A 23,099-nucleotide genomic window follows, 5' to 3' on the forward strand; every position below is an offset into this window, starting at 1 on the left:
TCATTTTTCATGATTTCAAATCCAATTTTAAATCCATTGACTCAGATACGTTGTCAAAAACATCCGACGGTTCAGATCTTTCTTTTCTCATTAATAACAATTTTTTAGCAAGTGAGGGGATAACGAGAAGGAGATGCATGATGGTTATTGTCGTCAGAGAAGGAGGTATGGCATTGATAGAACACCTAAGAATGAACCGATCACAGTTACATGTATATCTATTTAATGAAAAAAAGGGACTTCGAGTTCTAGTGAATTACTTGCCGGCAAAGGATTTATTACTACAAGGAGATGCGTAATGGTTACCGTCATCGGAGAAGGAAGTCTGGAAAAATTGATATTACCATTTTAGCCAGAAGTGCAGAGGTATATGAGAAAACGAGAAGATCCTGAGAGGTTTTAACCGAAAATGCTCGCCGACGACATGAATCCAGCGAGGAGTAGTGATAGTGACGAGTAGCAAGGGGAGGACGGCTCAAGGAAGGAACACCGAACAAAAGGAAAAAAAAAACTTCAAACTCAAATCTGGGTGTCTGAAATATATTCGACGGGGTTTTAATCAAACGTACTCACCGCACGAGGAGTATTTACCGAGGAGAACTAGCAGTGACAAGTAGCAACAGGAGATAATGAGCAGCGTGATCTACCAGACAAGTTCAACTTTCAAACATGTCATCGGCCATGTGAGTTCCACATCGGATCCACGCCGATAAGCTATTGCGCGGGAATGTGGGGCGTTGGAGGAAACTCCAGAGTCCAGATTCAGTGGACCCTTGGGAGGCGTGCGCGTTACCCACTTCAAATTAATCTTAACGTTAACAGGCTCTTGGGCGTTGATCAATTGAATCCGGTTGGATCGGACAAAAAAAATTACAGCTGACGTTCGTGACTGTGAAATACACCGGCGGCAAGAAATCAATTGGCGATAAGTATGCCTGTCTCCTCCTTCTTCTTCTTCTCATCTCATTATTCTGACGCCGGCGGTCATCAGCCATCAGAACGAAGGTCCACCAGGGGAACATGTACTCTCTCCACCGTATCATTCGAACCCTACCCTATTACCAGATCATCGGCGACCAACACCAACCGACGTCCATGAGGAGCTTCTATCCAAAATGGTACATCATGAACATTAGTGTCATGTTGCTTGATCTTTTTTTAAATAATTTTCTAAAACTGTAGTGACTGATATAAGCTACAGGTCTCTTGAGTCTTGATTATGAAATTCAAGCTAGCTCCTTACTAGAAATTGCTGGTTTCCCAAGACGTACTAGTTTCCTGTCATGAAGATCAATATTGCTTTGGCCATGCTTAATTTTGGTAGGTATGCTTTACCACATTCCTGCAAAGAGTTGAAGGTTAGTCTGAGCTATATTTTCTGTTTCCTCACCTATTTTCATTACTGAAGTTTAGTTTTTGGAGGAAGTTCCATTAGATGTTGCTCCACATTTTCTATGAAAGTTTAACACCATTTCTTTTCCAGTTGCAGAGTTTTGTTTGTTGGCCTATTCAAGATACTGGGTACTGGAAACAAGGCCAAGCTACTGGAAACAAGCTGATGCCATTCATTGGGTGCCCTAGGGTTGCCATGTGGCAATTCATGCCACTTGCTGCAATTGGTGCCTCACAAGATCATGTTCTCTGCCCCCGGTTGCTTAAGCCGGAAGATCTTGGTGATAGATTAGCCTTAATGTGCCTAGAAAAATGTTCAGTGTCTTTGATCTTTTTTCCTTGTTGGCTTCATTTTAGTTGGAAATCAGAAATAACCGGATTAGATGGGTTTAAAACATTCGGAATTTTGTAATTTTGTTAACCCGGTATTGTTGCTCATTTGTAAAATCGGATCCAAGTAATTTATTTTGGATTCTCGTCTATGTATGTTTGGCACGTCAATGTTATTCATTAGATATTTAATTTGCATATGCTATTGTTGCTCATTTAAGAATCATTATGTTCCTTGGGTTAATTTTATTGTCCCATGCGTGGTGTTGTCTGAACGCCAAGAGGCAGGCAGATCTTCTAGATAGGCCACCTGTAAAATTTGAGCCCAAGTTGAATGTTAACAGTTAACTCAACATTCAAAACTTGGTAGCACCGTTTTTGCACAGGTCCTACAAACAATGTTGTGCAGCATATGACAGGATGAATGAATACTTGTATTGGTCCCGATTTTCACTTGGCCATTGGTCATGTTAGATCATTGCCTCTTCATTTGTGGACTGTCATGCAGGATATGCTCTCATTTTCCGACAAAACTCATTACTAGTTATCAATTGAATGCTCTCATTTTAATGAATACTATTTGACTAGTTCATGTCTACAAGTGCAGGATGAAGTTTCCAGTTGTATTTTATCAATTGGCATTTTTCTTGAACATGGGTAACAACCTCACAAATGATTTTGAATCTTCGTAGGAGGCCAATTATATCGGCATTGGGCCACGACTGATCAGTCTGATATACCCGATATGTATAGAGTTTATATGTTTTATGATTAGCCAAATCTTATAATAAGGGGTATTATTATTATTATTATTTTTTTTTTGAAGCATTAGTGCGTTACAAGTTGCATCGTAGGCATTTAACTTACACACAAATTCATTATGGTAGTGTAAATACAAAGAAACCTCATAGAGCTAACATATTTATTACTTATTGAGAAAATAGGAACAGGGGCATAAAAATCTAGAGACAGAGAAGAGAGGGAGTAGGGCGGGGAGGCAGCTTTGTTCAAATCCCCAACAAAATCAAACAATGGATTTATACTCGTGGAATCCAAAGGCTCCAAAGGTGGTAACCAGAGCAGTACTTATAGCCATAATTGTACGGACTGATAATACAATGGAGGCCCTACCATATTTCACTATGGCCCTCTATACTACTAGCAACCCAAGAAGTGATGACACAAAAGTACCAATAGAAAAGATAATTTCATTTATGTGATCCACGCTGGCCGGTAAGTACTGGATTGTAGACATTGAAGAAGAGAATCAAACCATGAAGGAACAAGTGGCTGTTGTCACCAGCACACAACAAAGCCATGGCAAAGATGATAACTCACAGTGTAACAAACATGAATCATGATCTTTCATAGAGTTTACCCAGCTATTGCATTCATGAAGGCAACCCCAAATAAATGAAACTTTGCTTGAGGTTGTTTTTGTTGCACAAGATCATGATGGTAAGCCAGCCAATGCAGTACAAAACTCTGAGACTGGATCTAATTAGCAAGAGTACCTGTTTCCCTGGTGGACCTTCGTTCTGATGACTGACGACCGCTGGTGTACTTCACACTCACGGGTGCCGGCTATACAGTGAATGGCCTTGTAGGAAAAAATGGGAGGGAGTTTGAATGAACTCCCAAATCCCAAATAATTCAAATGAATTGTTTTTTTGTTTTTTGCCTTTTTGTCCTTTTTTTTTCTGTCTGGTTCAACTAGATTCAATTGACTAATGCCCAAAAGCCCGTTAACGTTAAAATGAGTTTGAAGTGGGTGACGTGCACGCCTCCTATTGGAGGGTGCATGCTTCCTGTGAACCCAAGGGTCCACTAAATCCAGACTCTAAACTCCAAGGCGGTGTTCGTTGCCCCAAAAAGTGGTGCCACATAGGCGCCACATCCGAAAAATGTTGCCCCAAAAAAATGATGAGATCTTTGGTTTTGTTTTTTATAGAAAAAAACGTTGCCCTACATCACGCCTTGGAAATCAAGAGGCATGATTGGAGACTCCATCAAATTTGGTGTTCTGTTGGTTTCAAAATCGTTGCTACCGATGGTACAATGACGTGGTATCAATGCATCATCATCTCAAGTGTTGCATAATATAGACTAATGCTGAAAACGGTTATAAAACATTGGTACCAAATAAAACTATTGTTGTTTCTCTAGAAAAATCCTATGTGGTACCATTGATGCCAAAAAAAAGGAAGTCATTTTCTAAGAAAATGGTGCAACTTACCTTCATTAATACAATACTATTTTCTCATAAAAAAAATGGATATGAAGCAACAACATCGATGTCAAACACCTACCAACTTTACCTCTTTCCAAACAACATTGTTTGTGAAAATTGAAGTGTGGATGTTTATTAGCATTTTTTCGTTCAATGCCCTAACCAAACAATGTAATTCACCGTGATAAACGACAACACCTATTTAACTGTTTATCTGATATACTATGGGGATGTTTGGTTCTGTTGGCATTTATTGAAAAAATGCCGCCACATCAGTGCCACATAGGCGTTGGCATTTATTGCAGATGAAGCAAAATGAAACAATTGTTTGGTTTCACCATTTATCAAATAAATGGTAGAAAACTGAAACATTTTGATTTTTGTGCATGGGGCATTTGGGGAAATGCCAAATTCTTGTTTCTCCAAATGCCCAACATTTATTGAAACTAAATGCTGATGTGGCACACTTTAATGGGTATTAATCTGAGGTGGAAAGTAAAAAACGTTTAAAGTGAAATTCAACCAAAAAACAAAATGGGGGGTTTTTACCATTCAATCCACCCCTAGGTGGAGCTACTAGTAGATTAGGGGTGGATTGAATCCTGCTTGTGGATTGATGCCAGATTCACGGGCAGGATGTGGTTTATAGGGGGGGGGGGCTGCAAATTAGATTTTTGAGGGGGATTGTAGTCCAAAAATCCCAAAACAAAAATAGAAAACGTTTAAAGTAAAAATCATTTAAAGCGAAAAAGTATAAATAAACATTTAAAGTGAAAAAGTGCAAATAAACACCCTACCCATAAATGACCACGAAACCAAACACATACTATATCAATAAATGGATCAGGTTTCGCCAATTAATAAGTACTAACCAAACCATTCCAATCAAACCGTCGAGACATCAGTCCTCTTCCATCAGAAAAGCATTAAGCATCGACATTTACTATAGGGAAAAGTATCAATTAGTACTCTATACTTTGGGCCTAGTGCCATTTTTGGTCATCGAGCTTTAAAATGTAACAATTCAGTATTTGAACTTTCAAAATGTGCCAATCCAATACATGCCATTAACCAACCATCAATTATCTGTATTACGTGATGACATGTTTGATTTTAAATTATGTAAAATGTCAAGATTACCCTTCAAAATACTGTTCATTTTCTTCCTTGATAATTAAGATTGAACCAAAGCAATGATGAACCCCAAACCTACTAGGGTTTCAACAGTTGTCACATCCGGATTTGAGGGGAGTCATTTGATTTTTGTAGGAATGGAGAATGGATCATTACCATTCCCTTGTAAAATTGTACCAAAAACTTATACCAATGTTTCATCTTCTTGAAAAAGAATGTGATGAACAATATTTTAGTTTTAAGAAGGGCATTTGGATAACTGACAAAATAGATGACACCCAAAGGGCATTTATGTCTTTCTAACAATAGTTACTAGATTGACACATTTTAAAAGTTAATATATTGAATTATAACGTTTTAAAGTTAGGGACCAAAATGGCACTAGCCCAATGTAGAAGTAGGGGTGAGCATACTTTGGTTAAAACTGAATAATTAATCTGGAATTTTAGGTTTTGTGTTTTTGGGTCGGTTAGTTTGGGGATTTGGTTCGGTTTTGGTTTTAAACATCGGTTTATTAAAGTTCGCCTTTTGGTTTCGGTTATGGCATTTAGCAATTCAGTTAACCGAAAAAACCGAACTTACATGGGTAAGTAGGTAAAATAGTTTCCCTCTTAAGTCTTAACCTTAACTCCCAAATTCCCATATCTTATTTCTAATAGAAATAACAATTTTGAAAAAAAAGCAAAACCCCTTCCTTCTTCCCCTTCGAGACTGTCTTCCCACCCAGGCGTCGGCAACCTTTTGGCTGGGCTTCAGCCTTCATCTTCTGTCATCTACCACCGGCAAGTGGCGAGCGGTGATATAAGTTAATCCAGCAGCAGGCAGCAGTCAGCAGTGACGAGAACACAAAACCCCTTCCTGATTCCCCTTCGAGACTTTGTTTTCCCACCCAAGTGTCGACGACCTTTTGCCTGGGCTTCATCTTTTGTCATCTACTAGCGGCAAGCGGCAAGCGGCAAGCGGTGACATCAGTTATCCAGTAGTGGGCGGCAAGGACGAGAATGCAAAACCCCTTCCTGCTTCCCCTTCGAGACTTTGTCTTCCCACCCAGGCATGCTTCATCTTCTATCATCTACCACCGGCAAGCAGCGAGCGACGACATCAATTAATCCAATAGCAGGCGGCAACGACGAGTTCAAGTTTAACTTCTTTAGTGAAGAGTGAAGACCGGAGAGTGATCTCTGCTGTCTCTATAACTGTACACACCCTGTGAACATCTACAACAATGAGCACCTAAGAATCTATTATTTTTTTTTCTTATTATTCTACAATGGTGAACATGATTGAGCTGTTATTCTCCAAGACTACAACGGTAAGCATCTATGAATCTTCAAGACTGCAACGGTGAGCATGATTGAGCTGTTATTCTCTATTTTTTTTTCGCTTCTCATGAGTAATCAAGTCAAATTTTTTGAAGTTATGATATTTTGCATTTTTGGTGGAATCAGTGAATGACCCACCTACTTCGATTTAATCGAAACAACCAAATTAACCAAAAAAATTCGGTTCGATTTATTCAGTTTAACCAAACTTCGGTTTCGGTTCGGTTTCCAATTCCACTAGTTCGGTTTTAAACCGAACAAACCGTTTACTCACCCCTGCAATAATTGAGAATTTCCCTTTACTATACCGATTAACCAAAATCCGGATATTGCTCTCATAGAGTGTGCCACACACAGTAACACTGAGATCAAGCACTTACAGCCGCACATCGGAAATATTTTCAACCTATTCATGGAAGATATTCTTAATACACGGCTATAACATGCAAACAAATCCGAAATAAGCGATAGTGCTCACCAGATCCGGACTTGCCAGATCATCCGCCATAATATGAGTTGATGATGATAGTAACCGGACATCAAGGATTTGATGTGATGAAAAATATCAAGTATCATGAAATCTGATTGGTCAATTGTCGTGGAGGTACAAGCCTCTACCACGTATACCCAACAGACGAAGCATCTCGACTCCGCGAAGCCTATTTCTCGAATTCTCTCTCTACGCCTTCCCTCCGACATGTAGTAACTAGCCACCGATTCGTTTCATCACCCTTCACCGAAAAAAAACCCTAATAAGTTGTGACTTGTTAGCGATTACAGATATTCAAATCGTGTCATTTCAGTCGTGACCTAATAGGATCGTTTTTCTTCTTTGGCATATAATACTCGTCGCTCCGAATTGAGAATCCTCCAAAAAGCAAAATTAATATCAAAACTTCTTTCTGATTCAAAATCTCATGATGAATCATCCTATTCTGTTACCGTTTTTTGTCTGTGCATTGTTTTTCTTCTTCCTGTTGTTCACTCAAGGAGCGAAAACCGTCGACCCGTACAAGGTAAGATCTCCAGTTTTTATTTAGAGGCATCCATATTCATCTCATATGTGGAAAGAATTATCGTTTTGTCCGAATTTATTTTCTAGCTCATTTTCTTTTGGTGCATAACTGAAATTTGTTGTTTTGTCTGAGCCCCGGGGAATGAACGGGGTTTAGACGAGCTAAATATTAACTTTGGCTAACTAGTTAGACTAGATTTGGGGAAACTGTTGCTAGGGATTGTATTAGTATACACAATAAGCTCAGAGTTTTTTACATGTTTTAGTTGAAGTTTAGTTCCTCATCCTAAGTTTCCTGGTAGTAGGTACATCTGGTTGAAGTATTGCACGGAGAAATGTTCTCTTTACCTTTCTCCCATTGTTGGAACACAAATTGAGAATATAGCAAGAACTAAAACCGGATACATTATCACATATGTACAGTTTGTGCCCAATTATAGTCAATGAAATACATAGATCGCCCCCTTTGTATTCCTGTCACATTTAGACCTCCCATAATTTCACCATTGGTTGTTACACCGGTTGTTTAGACCTCCTTATTGAATATCTATCTAGCTTTCTTTTTCTTTCATTGTTTAGTGGTGCTAAAATCCTCAATATTGTCCAGTTGCTGTAATGAGAACATCTCATTTCTTGCCTTTCTACTTTGGATGAAATATTGAATTTCCAAAATGCAATCCAGCACAGAGGCCATTCATGTTGATAAAAGTGAAACTAGTTTGCTATTAATTTACCAACTATCTCATAAATCAAGGGGAAAATGAAATTGTTCTCTCATTCATCCACACCCATTGAAACCCAAACAAATTGGACAAATTGATACGTGTTGCTAAAACAAGACTTTATACCAATGTTAAAGTCTAGCTCTAGGGATGCAATTTGGGCAGGGCAAGGTTGGGGTTTTGCTAAGTTTTTTAATAGGGCCAGGCACAGTGCAGTGTAAAATCTTAACTTGGGTACCCGTTTTATGCCCCTACATAAATTGCTTGAAAACCTAGAAAGTTGTGAATTGGTTGTTGGTTTGTTGCAAGTCACGTCATAAGTTGGTTTGTCAAAGTTGAAACATGTTTTAAGTTACCTTCTTCTTTCTTGAAAGATAGACTTGTATTGAAAGTCAAATAGTGCTTATCTATTCTACTTCAGAGAGAGTGAAGAGTGCAGATAGAGTTGTTTTATAATCTATTAAGAGAGAAGATTCCAAGTATGATCAAAGTAGCAAGAGCTTAGTTGTAGAACCCTCTAGGTTTGCTTAGACTTGAAAGCTTCTATTATGTGCCAAGCCCAAGAAAAAAGCGAAAGAGAAAACTTGTTACAACAAAAAACTGTTGAAGCCTACTTCCAATGCACCAGGTTTATACGTAAGTTGCAAATTATGAATCATAAACCAAATGAACCAATAAGTCAGGTAAGTATGGTTTAGATATTGCTGTGAACTGAATTGCAATATTAATATAAGATGATCTCTGGGGTTGCTTAGAGAAGGAAATAAAAGTCAGACAACAATTGTAGGTTGTTCTACTGCTTTTTCGTTGGATCTGCAATTCTTCACTGAAATATAGTTAGGTTATATTGATTGTGAAGCACATCTTTGTGAAGAGAATAATCTTTGGCATATTCCTGTTGATGAATTAGAATTATCCCACGATGGCTGTGACATCTTAAGGAATATTTATGTAATGAAGTTATGGTGGAGTTGGATTCAAAACTCTTTGTTGAGTACTGCTAACAATGTTGAAGCCCTATTGGTTCATATTTGTAGTGGTGGCCTGCACTCATGAATTTTCTGGAGGAACTCCTATTTGTAGCCATTCAACATGTATTGTGAAAGCAATGGAGTAGCAGATGCCCTTCCCAACTTTGAACCTGATTTTCAAGGGAATTCCACTTTTGATTCTAACAGAACTCCTGCAAGCTGTGAATTGTTTATTTCCTTCCACGTTACACTTTGCCCTTTTCTTCATTTTATTTGGAGGCTGTGTGAAAAATTATATTGTATGGTGGTATTTGGTTTAAGGCTCCTCATCCCACCCGGGGGGGGGGAAGTAAAGAAAAGGAGGAGCAAGTTGTAATCTTCGTTCTGTAGTAATATTTCTTCTTTGAGGTGTGCTTGGTAGTTTATGCTTTCCTTAGAAGAGGGAGTTCCCTAGAGGGGAAGCTGTTGAACTAGTGCTAAGCCATCCCTTTTTTCTCCTACTAGAGAAAAGTTCCTGTTGATAAAATTATGCTAGTTTATACCTTTCTCTTGGGAGCCATTTGATGACAGCTGGAATGGATGAATGGAAAGACTTATTGGTTATTAAGGAGGTTCTGAGCTCCTTAGTGGCTCAATCTGAAGTTGGATTGACCACAATGCCTCGGAATATTTTGTTATTTAATGATTTTATCCACGACAAAGCAATAATCATTCAGTTCAGCCACTTCAGCAGTTATCAAATGGCCCCTTTCTGTGGCGATTTATTGAAACTAAAACGAGAAGAATCATACCTTTCAAAATCTAAGCTCTCTTATTTCCTGATATCTTGATTCTTTATGAATCACTAATATTGCAATTTTATTTTTTTTCTCAGGTTCTTGGGGTTGAGCGAAATGCAAGCCAACGTGAAATTCAGAAAGCTTTCCACAAGTACGTTTTATTTAATAACCTCATTCTTATTGTTTTGCTTGGCACCTTGGCATAATCAAAATGTCTCCTTTTCAGCTAAACTTTCTAGTTTTTACAATATTCACTCCTTTTTTTTGCAGGCTTTCTCTCCAATACCACCCTGATAAGAACAAAAATAAGGGTGCACATGAGAAATTTGCAGAGATTAATAATGGTAATGTAGTTAACTTTCCTATGTGCAGCCTTTTCTTCTACTTTTATTTCTTTCTGTTATAATAATTAAATTATTGTTATTTTCTGATTCATCAAAAGAAAATTATTGTTATATTTTGTTATTCTTGGAAGTTGCTTTCTTCTATAACTAAAGTAATTATTTCCATTCCATATTGCTTTATTTATATGTTGCAAATCTTATGCGTTTCAGCATATGAAATTCTGTCGGATGAAGAGAAGAGGAAGAATTATGATCTCTATGGGGACGAGAAGGGCAGCCCCAGATTTGATACTGGTAATCCTGGGGATCATGGGGGATATACCTTTTTCACAAGTGGTGGGCAAGGAAATAACCGTTTTACTTTTAGGCCAGATGAGTGGCAAAGTATGGGTGGCCAAGGACAATCCAAGTCATTCTCATTTTCCTTTGGAAAGCCCAGTGCAAGTCAGAGTTCATTTAGTTTTGGTTTTGATGATCTCTTCGCCAATTTCTTTAGGGGTGGTATGACAGGTGGTAGCCATTTCAGTGGTTTTAGTGGCTCAACAGGATCACAATCTGAGCCAAGGAGTTCACCTAAGAGCATCCAGATTATAAATTCACAACTGTTTAAGAAAGAAATAACAGACCAGGGAATTACCTGGCTTTTGTTATTTTACAGACCTACAGAGAATAAACAGCAGTATTATGAATCTATCTTAGAGGAATCTGCCATGTCGCTAAAAGGAGCCTTGAAGGTAATCATCTTTTCTTGTGTGTTTTGTTGAACAATGAAAACCATATTCAAGATATTGTGATTTCATTAGTTTTTTTTTTTTTTGATTTTGTGATAATTACTTTTCTGTTTTCTTTCTTTATTCTATTTTGATCAGGTTGGTAGCATAAATTGTCAAACTGAACTCTCTCTCTGTAAGGATCTTGGTATAGCAGTTACCACAGCACCCCGGGCTTTTGTTTATTCATATACCACAAATGACAAAGGCTCCTTGTTAGAGTATAAAGGTGATTGGGATATCAAAAGTTTGAAAACCTTCTGTCTAGATCACTTGCCAAGGTTTTCAAGACGGGTTGACTTAAATAATTTTGATGTTTCCTCAAGAACTGTTGAAAACCTTCCTCGGGTACTCCTGCTCTCTACAAAGAGAGATACTCCTGTAATATGGCGTGTACTCAGTGGTTTACATCGCAAGCGCATTATCTTCTATGATTCACAGGTAAGCTTGACACCTATATCATCTATTCAGAACAAATAATCTGCTTGAATGTGTATAGTTAGAAGAAAGAAGGCATTTGAGTTCTCTCTCGTGATTTGGCTTACTCAAGAGGTTAATCTTTTTATTTTATTTTTTGTTTTTATTAAACCTATTGGGTTAAGAATATGATTTTTGTGGGTTTAGCAAGTTCTAGTTTTTTTAGTTTTTTTTTTTTTTTTTTCAAATCCGGTTCAGAGGGGCCGGTTTAAGGTCCAAGATCCGTCCACCCCCTGAACTGGTCAAAACCCCGATACACCCTCTGTAGGGGCATATTGGGAAGCTCCTGATATGATACATATCGGCCGATACGTATCGATTTTTTGAACCTTGGTCGACACTTTTACATGACTGAGTGAACACATCAACAATGGCTGAGGTTAACCTTCATTGTTTCACACTTGGAAGTATTCCATTAAATGCATGATTAATTTGGCTTAGTGAGTTCAGCAAATTCAGCTGCTATGATCAAGTGGATCAAAATTTAAATTAATAAGCTCCCTTCTAGGGAAAGATTGCAGTAAATTTTGCTTTATGTTTCTATGTAGGTGCATGATGTTTCTGATCCAATGGTGAAGAAGTTAGGAGTTGATGCACTTCCTGCTATTGTTGGTTGGCTCTCAAATGGGGAGAAGCACATCTTGAAAAAAGGAATTCATGTCAAAGATTTAGAATCTACAATTCGTGATTTGAGTGTGCTACTTGATGCATTTGAGAAAAAGAACAAGAAGACAACCTCTGGTCAGGGAAAAAAGCCACAAACTGAACAGCAGGAGAAACAGATACCTCTGCTTATGAGTTCAAATTCTGATACTTCTTGTGGAGAAAAAACACCTGTCTGCATTATAGGTGCTTTCAGATCATCCAAAGCAAGGGGCCAGCTTGAAACCATCCTCTCTACTGTAAGTAAAATTTTATGGCAGATGGGTTTCTCCCCTGATTTAGTGAAAATATCAAACTTTTCTCTCTCTAGGATCTCATTAATAGTAGATGAAGCATCCACCACCACTACCATCATACATGCCTTATCTCCAACAATATGGGGTATCCACTGTTAAATTATTAGTGCTTAAATCATTTATTACTACTTTTACTTGTCCTTTTTGGTCTACCCCTAGCTCTTATAGTCCCTTCTACACATATGGTGGATGATTGAATAAAATTATAACCAGAAAATGTGTACGAGTGCCAAAATTATGTGGATCAATGTTCAAAATATTGATATGCTGGTAGAGGCGTATCAGTAGTTTTTTAGTTATTTTTTTTCAAGTATGGTTCAGAGGGGCCGGTTTAAGGTTCATCCACCCCCTGAACCAGTCAAAACCCTGATACACCCTCTGTAGGGGTGTATCGAGAAGCTCCCAATATGATACTAATCGATATTTTGAACCTTGATGTGGATGAAGCATCTACCATATAAGTACCAAAATGTGTAAAAGGAATAAAGTTATAACCAGAAAATTCATGAATGTTGCCTAACAATACCCTGCCATCCTCTGTCAGTCTATGTATCTCATTTCTCTAAATTAAGGGTTGAATTCCTAATCTATAATAAACAATAAAAAATGTTTCCAGATTCTCCCTGTAGGATTTACTTTGTCTTGGGAAAAAAATAGTAGAAAACAACTTCTACTTCTTTCCTTCTAAATTACCCAGAAAGCTAGGAGTTATCCTCCACGAAGTTCAACATCCTATCTCCAGACAGAATCTGTCTATGCTGTGTCAAGACAAGCCCATGAGGCCTCAAGGGTATCCTCCTATTCCACATAATAGTTTCAAAGTGAGTCTTATATGTTATAGGCCATGCTGCCCTGAGTTTATAGGTATCTGCTATGCTTTTGGCTTTCTTCTACACCAGAGGTCCAGATATCTCATCTGTTTGTCAAACTGAAATCTTGGTCCTTTGTTCGATCCAGAGTTGGCTTCTATCCTGAAGCTGTGAGCTATGTGGAAATTTCCACCAGTCATCCTGAGAGGGATTGCATTGTCTCCATATAGAGTTAATTATAGAACCAGAGAATCACTATGAACCATTGAAGATCAAATCCACTCCCTCTACCTTTATCACTGGCTTAGACATCATGAGGTTCATGGTGGGCCACCTTTGGTATGGTTCAAGAAGATTCCTAGAAAATGCGTTTTTTTCTTGGTAATCTGGGGGGTTGGATCAAGTATGGTTGAGTGGTAACAAGGAGGCAGAATGAACCATTGCTTTTCTGAATTTTGAATACATAAAACATGGAAAATATAATATCATGCTATTTTCTTTCTGATGTGCCCACGTTTTTTCCAGGTCTCTCAGAAAACCCTAACAAGGAGGCAGAACCAATTCTCCAGCACTGGCGATGCTGTATCCTACTCTCTGTTGGATGCTACCAAACAGTCAGCATTCCTCGACTCCTTTGACAAGTCCGGATTCAAGTCTTTGGACAAACTTCTGGTGGCATACAAGCCCCGGAAAGGAAAATTTGCATTGTTCACCAATGAAATGACCATGGAAGAAGTGGAGAAGTTTATCGGCTCCATTCTTAACGGGGACATACCATTCAAGAAGATACGACAAAAGCCAGTTCTCAAGTGATTAGAAGAGAACGGAATATGACAGATGTGATGTGCCGGCGGTGACATGTTTGTACAAAGTTGCGCAATTTTATGCAGCATTATACTGATTTAGGCCCAGTTACCGAATTGGTGGTTTTCTTTGGAAGCCTGTGAGTTGTATGATCTGTCACAAATACTGTAGTGTAGTAGCAGAGATCTGTGTACAGTGAGCTTGGAGTAATCCGTGACAGTGCTTAAAGAAAATTTGGTTGCGACATCTTAAAATACATGGATGTGGCCGTACATCTTAAAAAAGTTCATAGATATTTTAACCGTGTACATTTGTAACTTGCTAGAACAAATTTTGTAGCATCCTTTTTATGATTTTTTTCCTAATGAAATTATGACTTCTGGAGACCGAGGATTGTCTTATTTCTTTTGTTCATTTTGTGGGGCATTTCTGGAGTGTTGGGGGGGCGGTGAAAGCAATTTGGGTCAAAGGACAAAAATGTAATAAAAAATTTTAAATTTCATAGATTGAAAAATGAACATCGAACAAACGGGAGACTGAACGTAGAAGATAGAACCAAGGTTCGAAGTACCAGTAGGTCACCGAAATGCCTATTTTGATTTGTTTAAACGTTAAATAATAGTATTATAACCCTATGCAAGTATGAAACCAAAAAAAGAAAAAAAAAGAAATTATATGATTACCTGAAACACCCGTTTTGCATGTTCGTGGGTATCGGGCGTATGTAGGTGGATAGATACTTCGAACTTTGTATACAAACCTAAGGTTGTGTTTGGTTTGTATAGGATTCTCTATCTTAATATCTTTCCCTCCCTTTTCTTTCAAATCAAACATAGTCTTAAATTTTTAATATTTTTTTAAATGCAATTGATATTTTTGTTTGAAACTGGGATGCATGATTTAGATGTATTTTCTACCATTTAAAACATGGTTTTAAAATTGAAACCATACAAAGAAGTCCTAAAATAAAATCCTTATCTGCATAGTGTTGTAAAATGCCTCCTCTAGGTTTTTGGGTGTGGGCTTCCACTATGACTTCAAAAAGCAATTTATGTAAAATATTGTGGACCAAGTTCAGACTATAAATTCATGGGGGTGTGGGCCTGGGCTGAGCACAAAATCTAGGCCCAAGCTTGAAAATTTGTGAGCTGCGGTAAGATAGAAATAATCACCCCTACTCCTTTATGCCTTTGTCTTTTTGCATGAAATTACCATATAACAATATATATTTAGAGAAGTAAATATGTAGTTTTTGATACACTCAGTATTATTACACGTAGACCAGGCTGGGTGGTTGGATATTCAGAATTGGGAACCGAGAGCCGAAACAGTTGTTAGGCTGCGTGGTTCTCAAACATGCTGATTTTGTTATACATACCTCTCATATAGGAGTGTTAAATGGACCACAATTTTGACTTGGACCTGTTCAAATCAAAATTAAATTGAATGGATTGGATGGACAAAAAGATAAATTGAATTCGACCAGTCTAAACTTAATGGTCCAAAGTATTTATTGGATTGGATTAGGCCTGTTCCATTTATCAGGAATTTATATTCGATTGGATCGGAATGAAGAGGTCAATAGAATTTTCATAACCCTTCTACCAAAATGCAAAAATCCAAAAACAGCTAGCTAGTTTAGACCCATTAGCCTGTGTAACACCTTATATAAAACCATAACAAAGATTCTAGTGAACAGGCTACAACCCACCCTATCAAAATTCATCGGTCCAAATCAAACTGCCTTTGTTCCTGGAAGAATGACATTTGATAATGTTCTAATATCTCTCATGAGTTAATCCACTTTATGAAGACTTTTAGGAAAAGGAAAAAATTCATGACTATTAAGTTAGAAACGAACAAGGCATATACTAGGGTGGAATGGAGTTTCATTGAAAATGTGATGGTGAAAATGGGTTTTGGGGCGGTTTTCATTAAGTGGGTTATGAAATGCATAAGCCGTCTTTTATTAGTTGCTTATAAATGGAAGCCCCAGCAAAAAATTCTATCCATCTTGGGGTTTGAGACAAGGGGATCCTCTCTCTCCTTGTGCATAATTGTCTCACAGGTATTATCCTTAGCTCTTCATCATGTTCACTATGTAGGTTCTATCTCTGGCTTAAGAATTAATCGGAACTGCCCTGCCATTACTCATTTATTTTTTGCAAATGACTCCTATATTTTCTCAAGAGCAAATATTGTAGGAGGTGTGGTTCTGGAGATTTTGCAGAAATAGCGTGATGCCTCTGGTCAGAAGGTAAACCTCTCAAATTCTGAAGCATTTTTTAGTCCTAAATTCCACCCAAGACTCCAGAAGATTATAATAAGATTGTTGGGAATTAAAAAAGTGAACAGTCCATCCACCTGCTTGGGTCTCCCTTTTCATTAGGTAAATCAAAAAAGAATATTTTTAATTACTTACGTGAAAGAATGGAGATCAAATCCAAAGGGTGGAAATCATCTTTTTTATCTTCTGTACGGAAGGAGGTTATGATTAAAGCTATCCTCTCATCAATTCCCTTATATGTCATTTCTTGCGTTCTGATCCCTATAAGTGTTTATGATAAATTTGCAAGGATTCAGAAGAAATTTATGTGGGGGGAAACAAGAGAGAAGAAAAAGGTAAATTGGGTAAGTTAGACAAATATTTGCAAAAGTAAATCTATGGGCAGTTTAGGATTTAGAGACCCCACCTGTTTAATTTAGCTTTGTTGGCAAAGCTAGCTTGGAGGTTTTATTCTAACAAAGAGGGTATATGGTAAAAATCCTAAGAGAGATATACCTCTCAAGGAAAAATTTTTGGAGCATTAGAACCCCTAAGAATTGTTCGTGGGGCTTTAGGAGTCTCTTGGCCGGAAGAGATGTGCTAAGAGGTGGGGCATGCTGGAGCATAGCCACAGGAAAAGAAATAGACATCTGGGATGAGACTTGGATCCAAGGGATTCAGCAATTCCAACCTATGGGACCAAGACCCAAGAATGGAAGGGGCAGGTGCATAGGAGATTTAATTGACACATAAAAAAAAACTTGGGATGTTAGAAAGCTGCAAGAATTGTTTGATCAGAATTTAAATCTCCAAAGCCGAGCTCGTGTTCCGCGACACTCATGAAAGTCTGTGTGGCGGACACTTGTGAGGCAGAGCCCTCGCTCAAAAGGCACTTCGACAAGGATACTACTGGCTAACAATGAAGGCAGAGGCCATCGAGCTCGTCAGAAAATTCGACAAGTGTCAAAAGCATGCCAACATCCACCATCAGCCTGCTGCCGACTTCAAGTACCTCACCAGTCCATGGCCCTTTGCGCAATGGGGCGTCGACCTCCTAGGGCCATTCCCACCAGCAACAGGTGGGAGGAAATTTCTAGTGGTGGTGGTAGATTACTTCACAAAGTGGATAGAAGCTGAACCTCTGGCAACAGTTATAGCCCGAAACATACAGAACTTCTTTTGGAAGAACATAGTATGTCGCTTCGGTCTACCTCGGGTACTGATCTCCAACAACGGCAAGCAGCTCGAGGATATCAAGTTCCAAGAATGGTGCCAAGATATGGGAATTCGTCAGAACTTCACATCGGTCGCACACCCGCAGGCAAACGATCAGACAAAAGTAATGAATAGAGCCATCCTCTGTAGACTGAAAGCACGACTAGACCGAGCTAAAGGGTTGTGGGCGGACGAGCTACCAAGTGTTCTATGGGCTCACCGAACTACGGAAAAAACCGTCATGGGAGAGACCCCCTTTAACCTCACCTATGGCACTGAAGCGGTAATCCCGGCGGAGATCGAAATACCTACACTGCGACTAGAAGCATATGACGATCAGACAAACGAAGATGAGTTACGTACCAACCTCGACCTATTGGATGAGGTAAGAGACCTCGCGTACATCTGGACAGCAGCCTACCAGCAAAAAGTAGCTTGGTACTACAATGCCAGTAAAGAAGCGGAACTTCCGCGTCGGCGACCTGGTTCTCTGTAAGATCATGGTACCCGAACCTGGCATGGGCAAACTTGGACCAAATTGGGAAGGGCCATACAGAGTAAAGAGAGCGCTCGGGGGGGGGGGGGGGGCATACGAGATCGAAACCTTAGAGGGCAAACAAGTATCCCGAGCGTGGAACATCGTCAACTTAAGGCGATACTACCTATAACCACCAAGCGAAGTGGACAAAATCGCTACCAGAGCCTAAGGGCTAGGATGCCGAGCTAACGAAGAAACCTCGGCATAGGCAACCAAAGAAAAGTATTGACCAAAGGCTCAGGCGAAGTGGAGACAACGAACTAATAGGGACATCGGCATCTCAGAGACTAAGTATTAACACCAAAACAGGCCGCGCAATGTAGTAACCCGGGTAAGAAACAGATCGGGGCATATGGTCAGTTTGACAAATACGATCAGTTCGGGAGAAAAAACAACCAGCACTTAACCAAAAGAAAGTCATTCCATTTCAAAATAAGGGAGTGTACATTTCGAAAAAAAAAATACATATCGAGCTCACAGGCCCGGAGGTGCTTATTCTTCATTAGAAGGCACTCCAACAACACCCGAAGGTCCTGCCTCACCCTCGGAATCTGGCTCACCATTAGCGGCGTCAGCCATCTCCTGAGTAATGCGCGAGGTGGATATCGCACTAATATCAAGCTCGGGGTATGTATTCCGAATCATCCACCGGCTTAGTTTAAAGCCCTTTTTGTACGAGTCCACCATCAGGTCATCAAAGCGCGGCGAGGCGATGTACTCATCAACGACCTTCTTCTTGGCGTCCTCAATGCCTTGAGAAAAAATCTGCGTCCTCTCCCTGATATCCTCTTGAAGATATTCAACCTGATGCTGCAAGTCCAGCCTCAGGTTCGCCATATGCTTCACCACAACTCCCATGGCCTCAGCATCTCTTTGAGACCTCGCCTGTGCAGCGCGAGCAGCCGCCTCAGCAGCTCGGGATGCCGCCTCGGCAGCACGGAAAGCCTCTTCGGCAGCTCGCGCCTGCCTCGAGCTCCTTTCCACCTGGGCCGCCAAGGCATGGATTGAAAAATTCACCTACCAAAAGGGAAGAACAACATGATCAAAAGAACGACAGCAAGAAGGATAAAAGCAAAGAGCCAGACAAGAAATCTGACTTACCACCATGGCATGAGTGGCAGCGCGACAAGCTACCTGGTTCAAAGGAAGCTCGGACCATGCCGCGACCTCCTCAGGATAGATGGCCTCCCTATTCTTTTGCAGAGCGTGGTTCAGTGACAACACGCTCCTAAACTCGCCTTGGGCCTAGCTCGTGTGTAAGCAGACTCAGAGTAAGCAGGAGACCCCGTGTAAGTAGCTTTGGCATAAGGGGCCCCTACTGCCTCATGGATTGGAGGGGCCATCTCGGGCTCCCTAGGCAGATCCACAGACGGGTAGTCTGGTACTTCAGGCTCCGCGTGACGGGGCACCTCGGCACAAGTTCGTTTGGCGACTCGCTTCCTCCTCTTCATGCCGTGAAACAGGTGCCCACCATGAGTCCTCTCTAAGTCCATCACACCTGCAAAATGAGCTCGGCATCAGAAAAAAAATGAAAGAACAAAGCAAAACAAAAGACAAACCTGAGTAAGGAACCTACCCGAACTCAAACCGGCCTCAATGAGCTTGGCCTCCGACAGATAATCATGGCATTTTAGCCCAAGCCGTGCCTATTGCCGGAGGCCCTTCGCCGTCTCTTTATCAAGCGTAACACCGGAGTCAGGGGCGGCCATCCCCCACCCGGTTTGAAACGGCCACCCCAATACACTTTGCACCCCTAAGTAGTCGCGCTTCCATGCCGGGACCTTGTTGGGAAGTTCATGTAAAAGCTTAAAACCCGGGCGGGGAGACAGGTAATATGCCCGCCTACGCCCGGGAAGGGGACCCGCTTGCTTCTTAAGCATTAAGATGGAAGAGAAGATCTCCAAGTCTAAAGGAAAGCCCTGTTCGCAAAATAGGGAGATTGTCCCCACCAAGTTACGAATGGAGTTTGGGTGAAGCTGAACGACAATAATGCCGAAGTGGTTCATGACCTCGACAAGGAGGGGGTGGAAAGGCAGTCGCAGCCCCGTAGTGAGCTGCTCCTAGAATATCACGATCTCTTCAGGACTGTGTTCCCAAGGAAAGCTACCCGAAGGTATGAAGTAGGCGTACTCCCCAAGCAAGTTGTAATAGGTAATAAGGGATTGGAGCCCCTCAGGCGTCATGGTCGAGGGACCAAACTTGTCTAACGTCCGACCTCGACGAGAGGTGGATGCCAAACTACCCGAGGCGACTTGGCCTACGGGTTCGAACTCTTCCTCGAGCTCTACCTCCGGTTCGCTAGGACCATTAAGGGATGCAACTCGGTTCGTAGAACCTGCATCTGACCCCCTTGAAGAACCGCCTGAGCTATCCGAGCTAGACATCGGGGAGAGAAGATGGATTCCAAGAAAGTACTCACCCGGAAAAAGGCTTGAACGGACTACGGGAACTTGAACACGAGCAAAAAACCTTGAATGCGAACTAAAGGCTTGGACGCGAGCTCAAGAAGCAAAGCGCGGAAGTGACAAGCAACTGGGGTCCCCCACTATTTATACCCACAGTAACCAAGAATCAACGGCTCAGATCAAAGCCAATCCGGTGGCCCGCAGTTGCGCTGACCGCACGTCTCTTGAGACCAAGATGTGACTGGCCACACGTCTCTCGAAACTGACCGCACGTCTCCTCACATTAAAGGTGGCAACGACACATTTTCAAATTTGAAAAGACGCCCGCTGTCGCATCTCCCAGCGGCGCGCTTTTTGAATTTTGAAATAAGGCGCGCGCTGTCACGTCTGTCAGCATTTGTAGGCAGATCGACGCGTTTCCCGTCTTTTGGGCGCTCGAGAAACCAAAAAGAATCCTGGCGACACACCTTGCGCTATCAGTTAACCGATTCGAAGTATGGGACAAATCCACCCGCCACCTCGCGAACTCCCCGCGCCAGGGCAAGACCCTTAGCACGAGGAGTGGGGGGCAATTGATGAAGGAAGATTTGGCTTGACCTCATAACCACTCAACACGTGGCAAAGGCAACAACTCGACACAACAGCTCGCCAAGGCGCGAGCTCCGAAAGGAGGAACCAGCGGTCTGAACTCCCTGCAAGGAGCCTGAACTCCCAGTACGAAGCTCGAGCTCTCCCTTAGGCCTCGAGCCTTATGAACACAAAGGGCAACAACCCGAACTGGCCTATCGCATGGTAGTTCGGGCCACACCTCTGTCTGACACCGAAGGAGTCCATATCCAACGGCCACCTGCCACCGCCATCTCCAGTTACAAAGATGGCTCCGACAAGGAGCAGTGGCGGTTCTGTCCCAACAGAGGTGATGACACCCGAATTGGCAGAAGCACAGAAGTAATCATACCCGACCTGACAGAAGCCTCGGAGTGAGTGCGCGAAGTGGTTATAAAAGGCTCTCTACCCCCCGAGGACAAGGTATGTGAATTTTGTGCCATCTGGTTTTATCTTGCCTTTGAGAGAATACTAACTTGAGCTTCGGAGTGATCTCGCCGGGTTCCTCCCCGGAGATTCCCCACTTTCTTCCCCGTTTCAGGTCCCCCTGTTGCTCCAGTCAGAGGCAAGGTCGTTGACAGCTAGGACCGGCTGCGCACCATCAATTGGCGCTGTCTGTGGGAAACGCTTCTAAAAGCCTCCCTCTAAAACTCTCATAACTTTTTTTTTTCCAAAAACCCCAACACTCATGGCTTCTTCCAGCAATGCCGGACGTGGCACGGAGGTGAACACCACCGGGGAAAAACTTCAAGTCCCCGTGGTGTGCATCGGACAGTTCACCATCCCCCTTCCGGTGGATGGGATCCCCAGCTTGAATGCGCCACAAACAGTGGCGCCCATAAATCTTCCTACCATGAACATCCCCTTTTCTCTCCCTGTCGAAACAACCTTTTCTGAACCAACTGCTGTCCCCCTGGCGACCAGCCAGAACCAGTTGGACGATCTGATGCAATGCATGCGGGCAATGCAAGCCCAAATGCAACAATTCCAGCAACATCAGCTCCAGCAGCACCAAGTACTGCACCACATCTCCTAGTATCACTATCAGCAGCAGTTCCCCCAATTGCCTCTGAACCAACCACTGCTTCCACCTCGACACCCTGCTCCAAAGCCGGTTAAGCCCTCCCGTCAGGGCGGACGCCGTTACCGAGGAAAGGCCTCCCAACCTTAGAACCCCCACAAAAGCCAGGCCTCATCCCCGAGCCGAGGGGAAAGAAAGATCACCCCCGCCTCGCAGGTCGCCGGCGGGTCGGGCACCTCGCCCGCCAAGTCAGTATCTCTACACTCCAAGTCTGAGCTCCCACTGACGGAGAATCGGTTCAGCGCCCTGGCAACAGACTACCAACAACCTGGGCCCATCGAGCTCGGCAACACAGAGGCCAGCAGCGCCAGCACCAGGCCCACTCAGCAACGAAGGCGCCGACGAAGTTGCTGAATTGTCACCCGTGTCCTGCCCAAGCTCAGAGGTAAAGAAGGGACGAGCTCGGACGAGGTAAAAGCTGCCCCAATTCTCTCAATTCCTTCCCCCCTCGCATCAGAACTCCTGGCAGTCTCCATGCCGAGGGACTTCAAGCTCCCACCTTTGGACAAGTATGATGGGTCCTTTGACCCCAATGACCACGTCGATGCTTTCCAGTCCCAAATGCACCTCGCTAGGGCCAGTGAATCGTGCATGTGCGTGGCCTTCACCACCACCTTCAGGGGGGTAGCCCGCACTTGGTACAGGAACCTGACCCCCGGGTCGATAAGATGCTGGGCCCAGTTCGTGCAGGTCATCACTGCACACTTTGTCACCAGCAAGCGGTGCCCCAGAACCGAGGAAAGCATCTTCGGAGTAGTCCAGAGAGAAGGAGAATCCATCCGGGGCTACATCAAGCGGTTTAATGAAGTGTCCTTGCAGATACCACGATTAGACCCCGCAGTGCAGCTCGCGGCGGCCAAGAGAGGAGTAACACACAAGGAGTTCAAATTGCACATGGTAGCTAAACAGCCCGCAACCGTGGCCGAATTC

At 41.9% G+C, this 23,099-nt stretch overlaps 1 protein-coding gene and 1 long non-coding RNA gene across 2 annotated transcripts; both read left to right on the forward strand.

Annotated features, from left to right (window-relative positions):
- On the forward strand, positions 1-1,914 carry LOC104594941 (uncharacterized). Its single transcript, XR_734807.3, has 3 exons — positions 1-1,118; positions 1,202-1,358; positions 1,484-1,914. It is a non-coding gene; the product is annotated as an uncharacterized LOC104594941 (long non-coding RNA).
- A 5,130-nt stretch (positions 1,915-7,044) lies between these two features.
- On the forward strand, positions 7,045-14,444 carry ATERDJ3A (DNAJ heat shock N-terminal domain-containing protein). Its single transcript, XM_010255501.3, has 7 exons — positions 7,045-7,424; positions 9,991-10,046; positions 10,166-10,239; positions 10,450-10,973; positions 11,109-11,450; positions 12,035-12,388; positions 13,780-14,444. Exons 1-7 carry the CDS (start codon positions 7,326-7,328, stop codon positions 14,065-14,067), a joined length of 1,737 nt encoding a protein of 578 aa, XP_010253803.1. The 5' UTR covers positions 7,045-7,325; the 3' UTR covers positions 14,068-14,444.
- Positions 14,445-23,099: the final 8,655 nt, after the last annotated feature.

Source organism: Nelumbo nucifera, chromosome 2, assembly GCF_055504915.1.
Source record: "Nelumbo nucifera cultivar China Antique chromosome 2, China Antique-T2T, whole genome shotgun sequence".
NCBI classification, from domain to species: Eukaryota; Viridiplantae; Streptophyta; class Magnoliopsida; order Proteales; family Nelumbonaceae; genus Nelumbo; species Nelumbo nucifera.